The sequence below is a fragment of the Ranitomeya variabilis genome, chromosome 2 (genome assembly GCF_051348905.1).
Source record: "Ranitomeya variabilis isolate aRanVar5 chromosome 2, aRanVar5.hap1, whole genome shotgun sequence".
Taxonomy (NCBI): Eukaryota; Metazoa; Chordata; class Amphibia; order Anura; family Dendrobatidae; genus Ranitomeya; species Ranitomeya variabilis.
The window spans coordinates 433,004,649-433,026,597 of NC_135233.1; the positions used below are offsets into that span (position 1 = coordinate 433,004,649).

Consider the following 21,949-nt stretch of genomic DNA (forward strand, 5'->3'; position numbering starts at 1 on the left):
CACGAGTATAGATGCCGCTAATCCTTCCCCACGAGTATAGATGCCGCTAATCCTCCCTCCCACGAGTATAGATGCCGCTTATCCTTCCCCACGAGTATAGATGCCGCTAATACTCCCTCCCACGAGTATAGATGCCGCTAATCCTTCCCCACGAGTATAGATGCCGCTAATCCTCCCTCCCACGAGTATAGATGCCGCTAATCCTTCCTCCCACGAGTATAGATGCCGCTAATCCTTCCTCCCACGAGTATAGATGACGCTAATCCTTCCCCACGAGTATAGATGCCGCTAATCCTCCCTCCCACGAGTATAGATGCTGCTAATCCTCCCTCCCACGAGTATAGATGCCGCTAATCCTCCCTCCCACGAGTATAGATGCAGCTAATCCTCCCCCACGAGTATAGATGCCGCTAATCCTTCCCCACGAGTACAGATGCCGCTAATCCTCCCTCCCACGAGTATAGATGCCGCTAATCCTTCCCCGAGTACAGATGCCGCTAATCCTTCCCCACGAGCACAGATGCCGTTAATTCTTCCCCCACGAGTACAGATGCCGCTAATCCTCCCCCACGAGTACAGATGCCGCTAACCCTCCCCCACGAGTATAGATGTCGCTAAACCTTCCCCATGAGTACAGATGCTGCTATTCCTCTCCCGTGAGTACAGATGTTTGAGGATTGAAGGAGCACCATCATGTCCTTCTAAGACCACATAGTGCCTCTTTATGGGTCTGATTGCCATAATAAACGATCATGTTCTCTTGTACCTTGTAGTGATGCAATCAGTGGCTAATAGTTTCACCTCTCTCGGGGACTACCACCTGCAGTTTCACTCCACCAGGACCGTGCCAGCCATTGGCTGCCCATCGGTGGTCAGTTTGCATTGTGTTATTGCTGAGGGTGAAACACTGCTGTGCCGAGGCTCGGTTTGGTCGTTTCTTGCCCTGTGACACTCTTAGGTAGGACTCATCGAGTACTTGTGATTCTTAAGCTGAATCAAGTGCCCAAAAAACTCTTAATTAAGGCAATCCAACAGCCATGTCTAAGATAGTTTTACTTAGCAGTTCTACCTAAATTGACTAATCCTTCGTACGCTGGCAACGCTGTTTTTTTTTCAGACAAAACCTTTAATTAGTAAAAAAAAAAAAAATTCCCCGGAGACCATCTTAGCAACGCAGATGACAGAAAAGAGATATTGTAAAGTAGATCACGCCGTTCTCTGCGCTCTTTGTTCTGTCATCCCTGTTAATAAAGCAGTTGGTGGGACATTATATGGCAGGCAGCGCTGTATATAGCGCCAGCGTATGTGGGGATAAATGGAAAGGACTGGAAAAATCATAAGCGCCAACTGACATACCTGCACACCGATATATTTACTTGTAAGGGTAAATCTAACAATCCTACAGGTCTGATCTCTATGCGTCCATGGTTCTTGCAGATCACGTGCCATAGATTTATCATACATGTATCATACATGTGATCTATCCCCATCAACAATGCACAGTATGTGTAGTCACTAATGCCACCGCCTCCTGCTTGACTGACAGCCTCTACGCTGTGGCTTCAGGCAAAGGAGCCATCAGTCATGCGGGAGGAGGTGGGCAATAGGGCTGGAGTGACAGAGGCTTCAGATCTACCATATCATGTATATATCAAGTCAAATGGTGGAACGGACCCACCATGTAAAGGTATTGTTGGACTTGGCTTTGAGCAAGTTACATGCACATATAAATAGTTTGGAGGGTGCAATCCTGCTGACGGATGCCCTTTAATTCTTACGATTTCTGTCATTTTATGGTTGTATTCCTTTAGCCCCGGCCTCCCTTCTACACATACCAGCAGCGCGGCGCTATGTCAGATCGTGGCCACCTGCACCAATTGCACTAATGGAAAATACAAATGTTGTGCGCAGACAGCGGCGAGCTCTCCGCTTATAAATCACCTTCCTCTGTAATTATGCAGATGGATTAGGGGGATTTATTATTTTGCTGGCTCCGATAGTGGAAACTGTCCATAGATAATAAATATATGAATGATTGCAAACTCCTCCATCACTAGAGCAGGGTCTCGGAGTCCCACAATACAACTCTGGTGAGGAGGTGATTGATGTAAACGTCACCCAATGATCTTGTATCTATCCCCTATCTTGTGGATAGAAAATAATGGTCCTTTGTGGTAGAATCCCTTTAAAGTTGGGGTGGAAATTTAAAACAGATGACAGCGGGGTTGTGCTGCTGGATTGTTTGCGTGTACCCTGTATCATGTGTTCACCAAGATCAGGCTGTGTACGCAGGACCCCTGCACCGTGCAGATGTGATCCTCACCAGTACAAGCGAGATGTGCTAAGATGCTATTGTAACGTGCCATGTTGGAAACGCTCGTTCTCATCGGTACATCGTCCTGTGAAAACGGGACTTGCCCTGCTGAGAACTACGACCGCCTCTGATCACTGACCGATCTAGTGTAGATCCCTCAGTGTGCATCCTGTGATTTGGTCTGCCAGTGTAAACAGGCGTTTAAACAGCCACCAATCTGTGAAAGTTTACCAATCGGCGTTTGTAGTTTGCCACCGGTCGGTCCATGTAAATGGACCTTAATGGGGTTGGAGACCAATGCCACGTCAAACTAATTGAATTGACAAGTTGATGTTCTCCGTGGTAGTACTGGATCCAACTCCAAACCTACCCTACTGAACCAATCGCCCAATTTACCATCCATATTATTTTTTAACAAACACATTAGACTAGTCTGGACTGAACCTGCTGATTTTCGTGGATTCGGCCAATCGTCCAATGACAGATAATCCAGCACATCCGATTTTGGACTGCCGCTAGAAAGGTCTGACGTCGGCTCTCCCGTAGAGAACGCAGAAGCGCTCCTGTATTTCGGAGGATTGGGCGAGACACCTGCTGGTTGAACAGCGGACCAAGCCATCATTCAGCAGACCCCTAATTAACCTGTATGGAGGGCTTAAGACAGAAGTTGTCATCTGAGTAGTCTTCCAGGAAGGAGATTTGACAGATGCTGCGTGAGCTCTCTGAGCAGAATTACACCAATGTCATCTGTTCTTCAATCTCACAGTTTTATCTCAAAATGCATTTCAGATCCAGCTGTTCTCTACCAAACCCGGCGCGCTCCCATTCTCTCAAGAGTGGCAGCGGCGTCTCTTTATTATTTACTGTGATGTCTCCCTTCATAACGCTTCTCCTAAACTAAAGCGGCGCAATACTAGGAGCCGTTCAGACGTCATTTCACTCCCAAAAAGAAAGTTTTGAGCATCTGCTGCCGGTTACTTCCACGAGAAATTAAAGCTAGAAACAGACCGCACTTGTTATTGGCGGTAAATTGACATTCTGTTCGGCGGGCTCAGACGATTAAACAAATGTAATCTTGCTTTAATTAGTAGAAAGAGTCATATTTATTAACATCGCGGATCATATGTAGATTTTAGGCGAGCTGTTGGGCCCAATAAATGACTTTCTAAAGTGCCAGCTGGGGGCTGGCGGAAGTAAAAACTTGCCCCCGTTTGAACAAGGCTTGTCCTGGCTTTTATTATTTTGAATCCCCTTTTTTGTTGATTTCGTGGTAGGTGTAGGAAAGGAGATCCGGAAACTGCATGTCCAGGAAAAGCAGCAAATGGCCGCATGGCGGCGGATTAAAACATTGCTATAAGATTAGAAAATCGCTCCATGAATAGTCTTGGAGGAATTTAGTTATTAGATACTGTGAAGAATACCTAATTCCATGTCCATCATCTCTATACTATTGGGCATGGAATTATAAAAAATCCTTCCACATGCTGTGGTAACGTCACACCTGGCTAGCTCAATCAACAAAGCTGGTATGCAATGTTCTACAGGAAGACCCCCTGTGGGTCCAGGCCATGTGCCCTTAGTTCAGCCAGCTAGGATTTCATAAAGGAGTTATGGAAATACTATATATCCTAGCTGTACGTCTTATGTATTTCAGAGATCCCCAGACCAGGGCAAGCGCCTGTCTGGGTCTTGAGTCATTCTAGAACAGCCACTACCAGCTAGGAACCAAAATTGTGTTTAGTCTGAGTTGCAGGGGCCCGGTTGGATCCAATGGCGCCATAACCACTGCCCTAGGACCACTGCCTTCCTGGGTGTGTTAGAATTACTTGAGACCTAGACATGCACTTGCCCTGGTCAGGGGATCTCGGAAATATATACGATGTACAGCTAGGGCGCATAGTATTTCCAGAACTCCTTTATGAAATCATACCTGGCTGAACAAACGACTCAGGCCGCATGGCCTGGACCAAAGGGGGTCTTCCTGTAGAAGGTTGCGTACTAGCTAGGTGGGGTGTGAATACTTTGTTGATTGAGCTGGCTAAAAGTGTCATGTTACCACAGCATGTGGAAGGATTTTTTATAATTCCATGCCCAATAGTATACAGATGATTGACATGGAATTACGTCTCTCCAATATTCTTCACAGATGCCATAGTGGTAATATATGGAGAACATGTAGCTCCAATATACATGAACTGTCAGCTGCTTATCACTTTCTCTTATTATTTTCTTTCGCTCAGATGTTCTAAAATCCAAGCGATTTTTCTCATGAAAGCAATAACGATTTATTATCGGCTGCCATTATTGCCGCCTCGTGGCGCCGCGTTAAGTACAACTTACAAGCTGTGATTAAACAGATACATCTATATGGCGGTGTAAATATATTGCGCATCGTTTGGAATGATTGCAGCCATCGGGTGTAGGTTCCCGCGTGGTGCGGAGCTTCAGTTACTGCAATCTTCTGACCTGCGCTAATCGTAGCAGGAAGGCGCCGACATGCGAGGGGTCGGGGGGAGGCAGACAACTGGATTTGCCTCCAGCAAATTTAGAAGAGAAAATAATTTGACAAAATTGAGGGAAAGGCAAAATGATAGAAAATTGCATAAAAGCTTTTTTTCTTTTCTTTATGACGGTATTATGGCATTGTGCCACCTGATCACTACATTTCCAGAAATATAATGAAGGATCACACAGAGTGAGCCTCGGGGTTACGCTCGCTGCAGCTTTACTGCTATGTTTTTCCTGTTTTCTGCAAGTTTTTGAGTGATGGCAGCTGACAATATAAACGCTGTCATTAGAAAATGCAGAACAGTAATACATAGTGATGGTGTATAAATAACAGAATGTCAGACATATTATTGGTTGGCGATATTGCTGATTCTAAATGGCTAAAGATCATGTTTGCTTTAAGGTTGTGTCACGGTAAAAAAAAAAAAAAAAAACCTGCATGTGGCCAAATGTCGCTGAAAACCCCAGAACGTTGTGATTATAAATGTTGTATTCATCTTTACATTTGAAATATTTACAGAGTGACTCCACTTCTTACATTGATTCTAAGTGACAGCTTGTATTATACTCCAGAGCTGCATTCACAATTCTGCTACTGGTTATTGAAAACTGGCGACAAGCTTCTTGATAAACATACCCCAACAAAGTAATCCAATAAAATGTATGAAAATGCATTGGATCACTGTACAGTGCCTAGTAAATAAGAAACCACTTCCCAGAAAACAAAAGACAAGTGCAAGGTGTGTGCAAACATTAAGCTGCTCTAAAATAATGTGGAAGATTTTAGCTCTGAACCTCATGTATTAAAGTCTGAATGCCGCTCTGGGGTATAATACAGGATGTAACTCAGGATCAGTAATGTAATCTATGTACACAGTGACTGCACCAGCAGAATAGTGAGTGCAGCTCTGGGGTATAATACAGGATGTAACTCAGGATCAGTAATGTAATGTATGTACACAGTGACTGCACCAGCAGAATAGTGAGTGCAGCTCTGGGGTATAATACAGGATGTAACTCAGGATCAGTAATGTAATGTATGTACACAGTGACTGCACCAGCACAATAGTGAGTGCAGCTCTGGTGTATAATACAGGATGTAACTCAGGATCAGTAATGTAATGTATGTACACAGTGACTGCACCAGCAGAATAGTGAGTGCAGCTCTGGTGTATAATAGAGGATGTAACTCAGGATCAGTAATATAATGTATGTACACAGTGACTGCACCAGCAGAATAGTGAGTGCAGCTCTGGGGTATAATACAGGATGTAACTCAGGATCAGTAATGTAATGTATGTACACAGTGACTGCACCAGCAGAATAGTGAGTGCAGCTCTGGGGTATAATACAGGATGTAACTCAGGATCAGTAATGTAATGTATGTACACAGTGACTGCACCAGCAGAATAGTGAGTGCAGCTCTGGTGTATAATAGAGGATGTAACTCAGGATCAGTAATGTAATGTATGTACACAGTGACTGCACCAGCAGAATAGTGAGTGCAGCTCTGGGGTATAATACAGGATGTAACTCAGGATCAGTAATGTAATGTATGTACACAGTGACTGCACCAGCAGAATAGTGAGTGCAGCTCTGGGGTATAATATAGGATGTAACTCAGGATCAGTAATGTAATGTATGTACACAGTGACTGCACCAGCAGAATAGTGAGTGCAGCTCTGGGGTATAATACAGGATGTAACTCAGGATCAGTAATGTAATGTATGTACACAGTGACTGCACCAGCAGAATAGTGAGTGCAGCATATTACAAGATGGAACTCAAGATACTTGTTAAATACGGTAAATTGTGTAAATACATTTTCTAAGTTTCTTTTTTTTATGTGGCTCATGGAATATGTGACTTAGACAATATTTGGGTTCACGCTTCTTATAGTACATAAATGTGTCATTGACCTCAGCAGCATAAATCTGAGTGTGTTGGCTCTGTGGGAGGCAGTGACCTGTGCAGTCGTGTGATGAGAATAGTGTAGAGTATCACAGACTGACAATGGGAGGCAGCCCCAGCAGCACAGAGTACTTCAGGAGAGGAGTGTTGATCTGGCAGAGGTTGGTGCGTTTTCCATGACATCAGTGACGCAGGTCGGTGTGTTGAGATTATGGCAGACGGGATTCTCAGCTGAACCTTCATAAGTTTGATAGTCAGAGATACAAGGTCGCTTCCATGAAATCTTTAGCTCTGATTATTAAGGTGCCGTCCGCACATGGCAGCAATTTATTTGATTAAGTCTCGGGTAAGCGTGCAACGAATCCAATTGTCAGCTTCAGTATTTCAGCGCAAAGCCGCATTTTATTAGGTGACAGAAATTAGACACCTCTCTAATCTCTCTAATCATGGAAAGCTCATTCCTTATGTCATTCAGAGGAAGTGCGGAGCCTGTGTCTAATGAATCCCGGCAGCTCCATCCGCCCCATCGCTGAATTCTTATTTTTTTTTAGTTGCTTTAGGAAGCAGCAAAGCGAGGTTTTTAGCTTTCACCGCGTCCAGTTGCCTGCGGTTTTCATTCAGCTGATCCAAATCTGGGATGATGATGAATGGAATTCAATTACTGCCGTTATCTGAGGGACCGGACTCTTATTTCCTCTCTCCTGTACTCATCATCTCCTCTTAAAAGGGAAAATACACCACGTCTAGAAGTGGTTTCTGTGTTTCATCATCAGAACATGACCTATATTATTTAAATTTTGTTTTAAATACTTCACAAGCTATTGGGGACATGCTTGAGGCTGATATTTCTGCTGCTGACGTTTAGCTTTGCTGTACAGACTGGGTAAGGGGTCAGCAGAGTCATCTCATTATTAGAGTGAATGATCAGCCCAGTCATTGCATTATCATTAGAGCTGAGCAAATTTGATCTGGTCCCTGTTTATTCGGCAAGCTATAGCGCTTACCGAATAAGCTACAGCGGGAACAAAGATACCTGGAGCGCGGCGGCTGATCAGCTGTGTCACAACACATGTATGGAGAGCGCAACACACTTACTTTTCACCACTATTTCTCCGATCGAATATTACAGAAATATCCATAGGGTCTCCTGGTGTTGATGTGAACAGTCATGGCGCGTCTGGCACAATGGAGAGTCTCCAAAAAATTGGCTTTTAACTCATAAGGCCCGATTCACCAAGACTGGCTTTATTTATGCTGGTCTTGATGACAGGGATGCTTGAGTCAGTTTCACGCTTCTTTCATGCTTGAGTCAGTTTCGCCGCGCTACAAATCCTACTCCAGTCCCTGCAGGAGTAAGATTTGTGGCGTAGCAAACGCTGATTCTCATCATGAATTTGAGCAGTAGTCGCCTCATCCCTGCCTTGAGAAACTGGCGTTAAGACAGCAGAAGTCACAAAATGTAAACACCGCTTCGAGTTTCATCTACATTTTGCGACTTTTCAGAGCTTTTATTCCTGAATTCTGGCACGAAAGCTTTGATGCATCCGGCGTACAGTTTTTCATATATTTACATTAATTAATAGCATCTTAAAAAAAAAATAAATAAATAAAAAAAGACTGATTTTAATATTTTATGAAATGATCACTAGGATATGCCATCACTTTATGATCATGGGTGTCTCATCCTGAGAACGAAAGAGGTGCAGTAGATGACATTTTGGGGTGAAGTGACGGATTAAGTGCTGGTTCAATGTCTCATATAAGCTAATGTCTATCTTTATCTTTTAAAAATTGGAAAACTCCCTACAGTTTTTTTTTTTAACATACAGATGTGTCAGTCCTTGCCATTGGCTCCTGAAATGAGTGGCATTAAAAAAAAAATATATATATATTTTTTGCGATACTCTGTAGTGAGATATTTGTGCTGTACGTGGCCACCCAGTGGTTGTCATGTGAATTGCAGCTTGTCAAGGTTTATTATCATTATAGCGCCATTTATTCGATGGTGCTTTATATGTGAGGAGGGGTATACATAATAAAAACAGGTACAATAATTTTGAACAATACAAGTCACAACTGGTACAGGAGGAGAGAGGACCCTGCCCGCGAGGGCTCACAATCTACAAAGTTTTTTTTTTTTCTGAAAATATCCTGATTTATGCATTAAAATTGAGACCTTATTTAGAGAAGTGTATTGGTAATTGAGCGGGATTCATGAGGCCTTTTGTTTCATAATTAGACTAGATGAAAAGAGCTGTTATCTCCTGTACCGGCCCCTCTGGCCCCACAATCTAACCCATCTATTTATTACCCTCACAGCATTCAAATAATCCAATTTGGCTTACCTGTTTAATCTCAGGATGATAAATGGCTAAAATTGCAAACTGCTTGTAAAACAAGCAACCTTGGAATTTTAAGAATGGAGGTATTGTTCATTCTGTAGTTTATAGCTTGCTGATTAGGTTACCAGCCACCTATGAAGACTATCAGCAGTGGCCTGACAAGAAGCGCAGCGCTTACAAACTCTTTTCTATAGAGCTTGTAAATCCTTACTCTGAAGCTCGCTGGATCCGTGTAACAGATTTTCTTGAACTTACACTAGATCTTTTGCAAATGATGGTGTGTTTGCCAGCTCATGGCTGCAGTAGATTTGTTTTTCTGTACAAAGGACACAATGCAACAAGGAGGTTCAGGCCTCTTAAGGCTATGTGCCCACGTTACAGAATGTAGGCAGAATTTTCCACATCAAAACCGGACTCCCTTGCCAGGTAATCCGCTTGTGTTTTTCATGCGTCCAAATGCAATTCTATAGCGTAAAAATCGCCGATTTTCCGCAAAATTAATGAACATGCTGCGTTTTCCCGGTAAAAAACGCAGCATGGGCACAACAACTGCGGAATGCCTAAAAATAATGGGAATGCGTTTTTTATGTGTTTCCGCTGCGGCAAAAAACGTGGCAGAAATGCATAAAAAACGCAACATGGGCTCATAGCCTAAGGGTTAAGATTGAGTCTCGGTAACTTTCTCCTTGGACTTTTGCACCAGCTGATAATGACCATGCACATAATGCTTATTGATCAGATCTAAGCCATAATATAAGTTTAGAGCTGGAGAATCAGGAAGGTTACTTTCCCTTTAAGCCCAGTTCTTTGTATATAATCTCTGTCCGCAGCAGGACTCTCCTGAAATCTCTTTTTACGCAGTGATTTTTATCTCTCCTCTCCGCCATTGTGTTCATTCTCTTTACTGCTCTTTTATTGGAGCAGGAGGACCAGAGACCAGCGCCGCTCCAAGCTCTCGCTGGGCTTCACAGGCCGAGGATGTCATTGTTTCTGCAAGGAGGAGCAGTCCGCCTGTTCACCTTCATTATATCGGTGGTTTACACGTTCACCAGAAGCCATTATCCCTCCCAGACACCGAGATTTTGGCAGATCCTATGTTGTTACTCAATTCCAAAGCTGTAATATTAGAGTCATTCTCCTCTGTTGGTTCGGAGCTGCGCCAAGTAAGGTGGGAACTGGTCTTGGACATCAGGCCAGGCCCGTTACCATCCTTTTGCTAAAAAGCCTTTATCAGTAAAATCCAATGAAGTTTTTTGTTTTTCTCTGGAGTTATTGTAATTTACTATTTTTGGGAAAGCCTGGTGACATCCAATATGGCGTTAACCATGACTTCTTGTACCTACTGTACCTTTCCTAGACTGCTGAACAGAAAAGTTCTAGGAAATAAAGTGTTTGCCATAGGCAGCTCTAGGGGCCTGGATGCTCCATACAGTCAGCCCTTTACTGCCTGGGGTGCACCACCTTTATGGCGCTCCGATCTTCTGGGATTTGTAGTTCCATATTCAATGCTCTAGATAAAATATAGCTGTAAGACCTAAATGGGTGATTTTGCACTTGGTTGTTCCCACTCCAGCGTCAGAACTTATTTAGGATTTTTTTGTTTTTCCATTTCTGAAAATAAAATGATGAAAGAGCCTTTATATATTGGCAGGATGTTGGTTGCTCTTGTCTTTCCTCTCTGTCTGGCACATCATTAAACATACTGGGAAAGCAAAGGCTTTAATGATTCTCACTTGATATAAGATCTGCTCAGATGTCAATACGCAGGATACAATCCAGGTGGTAAGCTGCCAATATCGGGGAAAAAATGCGTAATGTAGGATGCCATTTCTGTGTCACTGTATAGGTTACAACTAGCGTGGAACAAGAATTAGACCTATAACTGCTAGACAGCTCCTCGGGGGTGGAGTTTTCTAAAATGGTGGTGTTCGATTGGACTACAATGTGCTGCTCTGCATCTATCAGATGTGTCAGAGATGACATTACCTTGGCAGATACTCATCTAGTCACCGGTTGCATTGAATAGCGATTCTCACCTCATGATGTTGGGAGTAAGCAGCGTCTGACAACCCCTTTATCATTCTACGCTCCCGTAAGCCCTGCACTAAGCAAAGTGTGTCAGTTTTGGAGTGTTCCTTTAATAACCTATAATACTGCGGTGACTTCTTGTTTTCTGGCTTCATAGTTTTCCCTGTACTCCATCTTGTTGTCTGCCATGTCGCACTGTCAGTCCACTCACCCATGTAACATCAGATCTGCCGCATCGGGAAATGAAGATCTTCAGTTTCATTTACGTTTTATTGCTTTGCAAATTTGGGATGGCAAATCAGACATCTAGAATTGCTGCAGAATGTCAGCAAGCAGATGGCTGCACTCTACAGAGGGAACTTCAGAGCAGGGTTTTAAGTAACTGTCATGTCTTCCATGGCGGAAGAATCATCGGACAGATATAAAGGATCGGGCTGTCGCTTTGTTTTCAGAATGGTACAATACTCTCATTAATCCGTAAAATACTCACAGGTCTCGTGTGCACAGCAAAGCTGTCTGCACTGATTGTGTCCAAGGGCACAGAGTCCCTGCGGCAACATAATACTGAGATGTAGGCACTTGGTGGGCCGCCGGATGGTGCAATTATACAGTTTATTGGACAAGGTTCAGAAATGTACGTTGTGCTGTACTATATTTGTTTTGTCCTAGCTCACTGTAGAGGAAGAAAATAAGACATGCTGACATATGCCGGCCAAATGGGACCAAAATGATCTGCTTTAGATCTGTCAAATTCACTTTAACCAAAAGTAGATTCGTGCCGGATGAACCGCAAGAAGCTTAAATCGGACACAATCTGCGCTAAAGCAGCCGTGTGTGCGTTACTCTCTGAAATGCTGCAGTTTACAAAACATACTGTAATCAATCGGGGGTCATCTTTACTGGGGGTTTTTTCTCCCCTAAGCGTTTTCTCTAAAAATCAGCTGTAAAAGAGTGTGAAAAGTTGCAGAATGTTTGCACAACTCAAGGTTTTCACCCCAGTTTCGCCCAGCTCTACGAATATCAGTGGGACGGTGGTGTGACGACTTGTGATGAGCGAGCATGCTCTGGTGTTATAGGAGTATCTTGGGTGTGCTCGGATAATATGTTAAAGTCCCTGCCGCTGCATGTTTTGTGGCCGTTCGTCAATCCCCCCGCATGTGGTGTCTAACAGCCGTGAAACATGCAGCCGTGGGGACTCGGACATATTATCTGAGCACATTCGCTAATCACTAGTGACGACGCATGTCGACTAATCCGTGATGAGCTGTGGCATGACTTGCCCAAGTCCCTGATTGGCAAGGTACACAGATACATGCGCTACTTTTCAAACGCACATGATTTATTGAGAAGCTTGCGCCTTTTAATGAATTCTGCACCTGTGACTCCAGCACACCCAGTTATCAAGACCAGTGACTGTCGCCAGTCTTGATGAATCGAGAACTTTGTCTTGACTAAGACCAAAAGGCAAGTTCTCAATGGCTTCTCCCTGCCCTTGACTAATGGGTCTTTCCCCTATACCAGTGATGGCGAACCTTTTAGAGACCAAGTGCCCAAACTGCAATCCAAAATCCACTTGTTTATCGCAAAGTATCAACACAGCAATTTACCTGAATACTGAGGTTTTAGATTTGAAAAACAACTTGTACATTAGCGAGCTATACAGTCTATAGCAAAGAGCTTGTAAGCGCTGCACTCTAAGCCTAAGATACTAGCCACTGAATGTAGTGGAGGTCTGCTCTTGAGAATGGAGAGGATTTTTAATTACGGTAAATATAAAATTGCAAAGTTGTTTGTTTTTACAACCTCTTTGCAATTATAACCCTTTATCATGATGAGAATAACCCTTTAAGCCAGGGATGTCAAATACATATAGGACCAAAGTAAATCTTTGACAAAGTCAACCTTGATATTTGTATTAAAAAAAAAAAAAAGGGTCTACAATTGAGGAACTTTTTCCTTATTAAATAAAACGATAAACTTTTGGAATTATAGTGGAATAATATGTTATGGAAGAACGGTAAAAAGCATATGGCCTAATTTAAATATGTAATGACAACAGATGAGAACCTTGAATAAAACAGAAAGTCTGATACAAACAATAGTGCTCCCACACACTGTATGATACCCCCACAGTGAATTCTTCCAGATGCACTGTTTGATGACCTTACTGTACCCCCTCCCTAAATTCCCCCAACAAAGAATGGTGACCATCACAGTATGATTCTTCAACTGTAATCCCCACACAGCCCTCCATACAGTATAACGGGCACTAAAAATCCTCCATACAGTACAATGGCCCCACATAGTCCTGCATAAAGTGTAATAGGCCCCACATAGTGCTCCATACAGTATCACAGGGCCCTGTATTAACTTACATACAGTAATGGATCCATACTGTATAATAGCCCCATACGATGCTCCACACTGTATAATGGCCACATAAAAAAAAAAAAAAAACTTCTCACCTGCCGTCTTAATATCAGTCCTATCTGTGGGCACACATTCCATCTCCTCAGCACTAGCGCCACCGCCACTCTCCTCAGCCCACGCACCATCCCCCTCATTACTAGCACCGCTACCCTCACCCTCCTCATCACGCACGCAGACTGATGGGAGGGCGCTTGTGCAGAGGAGAGTAGCCGCAGCGCTAGTGATGAGGGAGATTAGAGTAATGGCGGCGCTAGTGCTGAGGAGATGGCACGCGTGCCCACCGGGTCTCCTCTACGTACCACCCTCTGGCACGTGTGCCATAGGTTCGCCACTGCTGCCCTATACACACAAACACACATAGGGAGAAACCTGTCAGTTAAAGGGAACCTGTCACAACCCCCCCCCCCAGTCGTTTCAAACTAAAAGAGCCACCTTGTGCAGCAGTAATGCTGCATTCTGACAAGGTGGCTCTTTTAGTTCTGGGTGCTGTAACTAGAGAAATAATCAGTTTTATAATTTGTCAGAAATACCTGGTCCTCAGTCAAGTAGGCCGGCGTTTCCCCCCTGCTGCAGATGCCACACCGCTGTCACTCACATCTTCTTGGCGCCGGGCGCCGCCGCCTCCTCACCGCTTTTTTTCAAAATAGCCGGCGCCTGCGCTCTTTTCCCCTGCCTGGTGCAGGCGCAGTGAGCGCTGCCCGTCTTTCCTCATATGCAGCCCAGCTGACTGCGCCTGTGCGGCCGCCCTGCTTGTGATTCCCAGCCCCGCAGTAACTTATGATTTATTCACATTGCGGGGCTGGGATTCACAGGCAGGGCAGGCGCAGTCAGCTGGGCTGCATATGAGGAAAGACGGCCAGCGTTCACTGCGCCTGCACCAGGCAGGGGATAAGAGCGCAGGCGCCGGCTATTTTGAAAACAGCAGTGAGGAGGAGGTGCCCGGCCCCAAGAAGATGTGAGTGACGGCTGTGTGGCGTCTGCAGCAGGGGGGAAACGCCGGCCTACTTGACTGAAGACCAGGTATTTCGGACAAATTATAAAACGGATTATTTCTCTAGTTACAGCACCCAGAACTAAAAGAGCCACCTTGTCAGAATGCAGCATTACTGCTGCACAAGGTGGCTCTTTTAGTTTGAAACGACTGGGGGGGGGGGGTGACAGGTTCCCTTTAAAGGGAGAAGAAGAAGACACTTGGGCCCAGCCTTTAACTAATCCTTATGACTGTGTTTGAAACTGATCAGCTGTAAAGCTCTGCGGAATATGTTGGTGCTATATAAATAAAGATTATTATTATTATTAGTCCCCAGCCGTCTTTTCAAAGTATTTTTTTTTTTTCTGATGCACTGCAGCATTTCAAAGTAAAACCTACATGGCTGCAATAATAATGAGCCATTGACTGATTAATGCTGCCCAATGATTCGGGCAGCTTGAATCCGCTGATGAGTCTACTGGATACATTGACCATGTTTTCTTACTTTGAGTGATCTCTTCCAATCAAGTCACAAAAATGTTCTTGCTATTGACTCAGTCAACTTATTTGAACCTTTTTTTTTTCTCCACAGAGGGCACAGGCGAGCAGGAGTACGTATCCTCGGAGATTCAGCTTCTCTATTACCCCAGTATCACATACACCATCATCGGGAGCTCGGTCATCTTTGTGATGGTGGTGGCATTGCTGGCCCTGATCCTGCACCATCAGAGGAAACGTACCAACCTCATGAGTCTTCCTGTACATCGGCTGCAACACCCACTGCTGCTCTCCAGACTGGTGGTCCTGGACCACCCACACAACTGCAGAGTCACCTACAATGTCAACAGTGGGGTCCATTACGTGTCCAGCGAGGGCTACCAGCCGCCGGTTAACATCGAGTCACCTCCATCTTACACGGAGGCAGTGCTGGACGACAAGTGAGTATCTCTGATATATATTTGTTTGGCTGTATATATCCATAATGTCAAATCTAACCCCTGGCTCTCCAGCTGTTTTTGACAGTCAGAAGGTGGGAAAGACATGGGTTGGAGACCACTGATATATATACAAAAGTACATGAGAGTTCCCTTTTGTGCATTGTATAATGTGTCCTCCTCTTACAGCTCTTGTCCACCCTGGTTCTCTTTGCCGCCACCACCATACTCTTCAGACGTCGAAATTTCCAGCCAGACAGAACTTCCTCCCTACCGCTCCAGAACAGGCAGCGATACAAGCACAGGCAATACCCTGGACACCCCCAGCAGCTCTTGGGATTCCGGCAGCCCCTCTGAAGCACAAGAAAGCGCGTCCTCCCCCAGTGATTCCCAGCTTAACACTGTGCTGGAGGTTTGAAGGCCACAACATCCACCCAACAAACTTTCTATGAGACACTGGGGGAGGTGCTAAAAGAGACTAAAAGTTTCATGAGTTGGTTTGTGGCATCTTGTTACCAGCAAATGCTCCTTATATTTTTATAGAGTGCAGAGGTATATTTTTTTAGATGTTTCTCTCTCTTCCATTTGTATTATTTTACTATTGTTGCAGTCTTCTTATTTCTACAGTTGGGTCCAGAACTATTTGGACAGTGACACAAGTTTTGGCAGTTTAGCAAAACATATTATAAATACAGTTATATAATCAATATGGGCTTAAAGTGCGAATCTCCGCTTTAATTTGAGGATATTCACATTCTAATTGGAGTAAGGGTTTATGAATTACAGCTGTTTAATATGTAGCTGCCTCTTTTTTAAAATGGACAAAAAGTAATAGGACAGTTATCTCAAAAACCCTATAATGGACTTCATGGGCTATTCCCTTGTTAATCCAACATCTAAAATTAAGAAGGTAAAAGGTCTGGAGATGATTCCAGATGTGGCATTTGGAAGCTGTTGCTGTGAACCCACAACATGTGATCAAAGGAGCTCTCAGTGAAAGATAAATAAACAGTCATTAGGCTGGAAAAAAAAAAGAAATGCATCAGAGAGCAGACATGTTAGGAGCAGCTAAAACAACAGTTTGGTACGTTCTGCAAAAACAAACAAACAAAAAAAAGAAGAGCGCGCACGTGAGCTTGAGAACTCAAAGGCCTGGACGTCCACAGAAGACAACAGAGGTGGGTGATCGCAGAATCCTTTCCATGGTAAAGAAAAACCTCTTTACAACATCCAAGTGAAGACCACGCTCCAGGAAGTCGATGTCTCAGTATCCAAGTCCACCATAAGAGAAGACTTCATGAAAGCAAATGCCACAGGTTCACCACAAGATGCAAACCATTATATAGCCTTAATTATAGACCACATTAGACTTTGCCAAAAATAAATCTACAGAAGCCGCCCAGTTCTAGAAGAGCAAAACAAAGATCAATCTGTATCAGGATGATGGGAAGAAGAAGGACTGAAAAAGGCTTGGAACAGCTCATGATCCTCGGCACAACACATTCTCTGTAACACAAGATGGAAGTCGTGTGAGGGCGCGGGCATACGTGGTGTCCAATAGTACTGGGTCACTAGTGGTTATTGATGACGTGACTGAAGACAGAAACAGCCGGATAACTCCTGTAAGTATAGGGCGATACTTTCTGCGCTTCACAGGACAGATGGACAATGACCGAAAACAAAGAAGTGGAATATTCTGCAATGGCCGAGTCATGACCTGATCTCAGACCCATCAAGTCGCATTTCACAGACTGAAGCCAAAAGAAAGAGCCACAAACCGGCAACAACTAAACTCCCTGCAGTAAAGGCAGCAAAGTATCACACCGGATGACACCAGCGATGGTGACGTCCATGGCTTCCAAACTTCAGGTCGTCGTTGCAGCAAAGGATTCTCTACAAAGTGTTAAAAATGACCATTTTTGTTATGAGAAAGTTAATTTGTCCAATTACTTTTGAGCCTCTGAAATGAGGTGGCTTTGTAGACAAATGGCTGCAATTCTTAAATGTTTCAAAGAATATTTTTGTTCAACCCCTTTAATTAAACCTAAAAGTCTCCATCTCGGTTGCATCATTTTAAATAAAAAAAAATAGTGGCCTGCAGAGCTGAAATCACAAAGATTTGGTCACCGTCCAAGTATTTCTGAACTTAACTGTAAGTCATCCTCTAAAGCAGTGTTCCCCATGTCCGGTCCTCAAGAGCCTCCAACAGGTCATATTTTCAGGATTTCCTTAGTATTGCACAGGTGATAATTGCATCACCTGCACAGGCAAGCATTCAATGACCTGTGCAATACTAAGGAAATCCTCAAAACATGACCTGTTGGTGGCTCTTGAGGACCGGAGTTGGGGAACACTGCTCTAAAGGCAATAAGGCACGTACCCCAGACTGTGGTGTAGATCGTGTGCTTGGTACACAAGCCACGACCCTCGGCTACAGAATGAAAAGCCTAAGGTGTCAAAAATTAAGCTTCCCCAAAACAAGCCTGTCTTCAAAGCTGTAGAGGAAGCCATTTTGTGGATAGACCAAATTTAAGGTGATTGTTTAGTATTATAAAGCCATGACTGATGCTTTCCTTCAGAGCACCATGCCTGTTTACTTCCATGGATTTCTGCTGCAAGCTAGACACAACGTAAGGAAAAGATGGGGTGATGGTTCTGGAAGAACGGGGCCATCGTTATTTTTTTTTGGTTTACCAGTACAATCCCTTTACTCAGTTAGAAACAAATCTTAGACTGGTGAATCCCGAGCCTCCCAGGTATCCGACTGGTATTGCCGGCAGGTAAATGGAGGTAAAGTCGGGAAGGGCACAATGTGCTTTACACCTGATCATTCTGCCTCCATTTTTCTGTTCCAATTTTTTTCTCTTAGATTTTTTCATCACCAAAACAATACCTTTTATTTTTCCATCATCATTGGCATGTGAGGGCTTACTTTTTTGCCAGATGACTTGTAATTTACGAACAGCAAATTCTTTTTTGGTTTTGATTTTATAAATTGTTAGCTTTATACTTCGGTCAGTCTGATTTTGTTTTTTACTATTCTTCACGTTGGCTTGTAATCTGAGAACTTTATTTTTCTGCTGATAGTGTCAGGTCTCCTTGTTCTATATGTGATGAGCTGTAGCATTCATTGCTGCCATCTTGCTATATATACAAATTTTTTTTTTAAATTGCTTTGCCTTTTTTTTCTCGAAAGGCGAGATGACAAAAATGTCAGAATTGCTCTTTTTCAGTTCTTTTTTCGTTTAGTGTTCTCCATCAATGCAAAAATAGATAATTCAAAATTTAAGAAAATTGGACAGTAACTGGCAAGGTGATACCAAATGTGTTTATGAAATATAAAAAAGATTTTGTTAACTGGAGAAAGACAGTTCTGTACTGCAGTCTATTGTCTTTTTAAACGATCAAAGGTGCATAAATATAACACATCATTAGGCTCGTACTGCCGTGATGATTACCCATCCGCACCCTGCAATCACATGGCAGGAAGGACAATGGGGTGGTAGAGGGGGTCCTGCCTCTTTGTCTAACCTGTTACAGGTGCTACTGACCACAGCCTTCAAGGGGTACATTACCACCATCCCTGCTAGCTGTGGCAGATGGATAAAACACCCGGCACCATCAGTGTGCAATGCAATGGGAATCGGCAGCTGCTTCATGCAATGCCACTATTTTCCCCCAGGGAGCTAAGTGGCCAACAGACATCTCTGATGCCACGTATGAGAGACCTGCTTTACCGCAGCGGGAGATGTCTGCAAACTTTTTCCAAAAATCACCATCATAGGTCTTTGTATTTATAGAGCTAGTCTTACTCCGCTGCTGTCCACGCAGGTATCATGCACAGGCCCCTTTCATTATAATGGCAGGTGTGGCGAATCTGGACTCTAGCAGCATCCACAGCCATAGGAGCCAGGCCCACTCCTCCAAGATGTTCCTACACCTCAGGTGAATTTTGGCTCCATGTACAAAATGTCTTCCTCTATACAAATGACACTGGCGCCTTTGTTTTGATCGCATCTGTAACAGTGGTGACTCGTTTCTGCTCTTCTGTGAGATATTCTCGACTACGACCTGAATAATTTTTTTTTTTTATTATTATTCTTTATCTTTTCTTTTGAATCTGTAGATAGGCAATTATTTGGATAGAGACTTGAGTAGTCACAATTATCGTACATGCAGAAAACTAGAGCAGCTCAGAGTAAAGAAAAAAGGAAAAACATCACCAAGATCTGAGGGGGGAAAGACAGACTATTTAATAATGACGTCTCCAGAAGGATTATGCTGCATGAACAAATACAAATGTCAGCGCCTCGAAGCGTAGGGAATAATGGCAGCCGCACCAAGGAAACCCTCACTGCACGGAGCATCAGTACCTTCTCGTGACCCCCTGGAGCCACGCCTCTCGTAATGACAGCTCTATTGGATATATGAAACCTGACTGTCTTGGAGCACCTGATAAGAACCAAGTCTGAACTGACTGTAGATCCTCCTCCTCCAAAACATCAAACCATTTACAATCAAATTCAATGGGACAACCCAAGCGAGGCCTCATTCCAGCACCACGGACAGGAGGAATTTGTAGGCAGCAATATGGGGCCATACTGGACATTGGGAAAGGTGGTCTCATCTGGGACCCCTACGAAAGTGACTGACACATCTCTCTATTAGACTACCCGTTCGTTATCTCGTTTGTCCATCGTGCCTTCTCTAACCCAGTTTTTGCTCGAATGGACATTGTTGACGGGGCTCTGAAGCCGAATGCTAATATGCCTATATATTTATGGGGAGCTCATCCCTCTTGAGGAACTGACTATAGTCAGCCTTAAAATGGCTGATGTGGAACACTAAGCTAAGTTTGAAGGGATTGGAAAAACATGGCTACTTTCCTCCACAAAAACCAGCGCCACTCCTGTCCTACAAGTTGTGTGTGTTCTTACAGCAATTCACTTCAAAGGAGTAATATCACACAAAACCTGTAGAAAGATTTGGTGCCCCTTTTAAGGCAAAGGCAGCCATATTGTACCCTAAAAAAAAAATTCCAATTATAAATTACATTTATCTATTTCATACCTCCTGAGCAAGTAATGGCTCCACTTTCTAAAGACTATGACGGGGTGTTATGTACACTGTTCATTTTAGAATACCTATGACGGCTCGCCTTTGGCGGCCAAAGTCTCTGGCCAACCTGTGCAAGTGATCTTGGTGCATTGCTATTTACCAAAATCTCCAAGGACATTCTAGCTGAGCAGTATCTCTTTTCCTTCATTTTTGCTACTATGTTCATATTACTTCTCATGTTGATGCTACTGGATATGACAGTCTCTTCCCAGCAATTCTAACGGGACTTTACTATATAGACTTTACACTACAAGACGGAGACCATCCAAGATGGGGGGATGAGAACTCCCTGTGTGTAGCTACAAAGCCAAAGCAACATTTAATTGCTGCTTACATGTGACTGTTGTGCATTAAATATCCTTCTCTGATGTGTAATATTCGGTTTGCTTGAAGATATTTCATAAGATGTGCTTTTTAAGCAAATATGGGTGACAACCAAATGCTAAAAAAAAAAAAATTGCATTGGATCCAAGTGGTTCATGTTCTCACGAGTCCACTTTCTTTCATTTTACAGAAACTACTATGGGCATCTATCTAGAAGTGTATGTGAATTGCATTCCTACGCCTCAGGATGGTAGCAATGAGGACTCAATTTTAACTTTGTAATGGGGTGGAGGGGTCACTGATTATTATTTATTATTATAGCACCATTTAGTCCATGGCGCTTTACATGTGAGGAGGGGTATACATAATAAAAACAAGTACAATAATCTTGAACAATACAAGTCACAGCTGGTACAGGAGGAGAGAGGACCCTGCCCGCGAGGGCTCACAATCTACAAGGGATGGGTGAGGATAGAGCTGGTCGTGCAGTGGTTTGGTCGATCGGTGGTTACTGCAGCTTGTAGGCTTGCCAGAAGAGGTAGGTCTTCAGGTTCTTTTTGAAGGTTTCGATGGTAGGTGAAAGTCTGATATGTTGTGGTAGAGAGTTCCAGAGTAGGGGTGATGCGCGAGAGAAATCTTGTATGCAATTGTGGGAAGAGGAGATAAGAGGGGAGTAGAGAAGGAGATCTTGTGAGTATCGGAGGTTGCGTGCAGGAAAGTACCGGGAGACGAGGTCACAGATGTATGGAGGAGACAGGTTGTGGATGGCCTTGTATGTCATGGTTAGGCTTTTGTACTGGAGTCTCTGGGTAATGGGGAGCCAGTGAAGGGATTGACAGAGGGGAGAGGGCGGGGAATAGCGGGGGGGACAGGTGGATTAGTCGGGCAGCTGAGTTTAGAATAGATTGGAGGGGTGCGAGAGTGTTAGAGGGGAGGCCACAGAGCAGGAGGTTACAGTAGTCGAGGCGGGAGATGATGAGGGCATGGACTAGGGTTTTTTGCAGATTCTTGGTTTAGGAATGTATGGATCAGTGAAATATTTTTGAGTTGAAGGCGACAGGAAATGGAA

The 21,949-nt window shown here is 43.8% G+C and overlaps 1 protein-coding gene across 4 annotated transcripts in view; it reads left to right on the top strand.

Annotated features, from left to right (window-relative positions):
- LDLRAD3 (low density lipoprotein receptor class A domain containing 3) overlaps positions 1 to 21,023 on the top strand; it is a 143,616-nt gene extending 122,593 nt beyond the window's left edge. For 2 of the 4 annotated variants that reach the window (XR_013221466.1, XR_013221465.1), the window contains 3 exons: positions 15,096 to 15,441; positions 15,628 to 15,990; positions 19,565 to 21,023. Coding sequence is in view for 2 of the 4 variants with exons in the window: in XM_077287032.1 (XP_077143147.1) it covers positions 15,096 to 15,441; positions 15,628 to 15,856 (575 nt within the window). In the remaining 2 variants the exon portion in view is untranslated. Of the gene's footprint in view, positions 1 to 15,095; positions 15,442 to 15,627 lie in introns of all 4 variants that reach the window. The other 2 variants (XM_077287032.1, XM_077287031.1) reach the window with 1 other exon arrangement.
- The last annotated feature ends 926 nt before the right edge of the window (positions 21,024 to 21,949 follow it).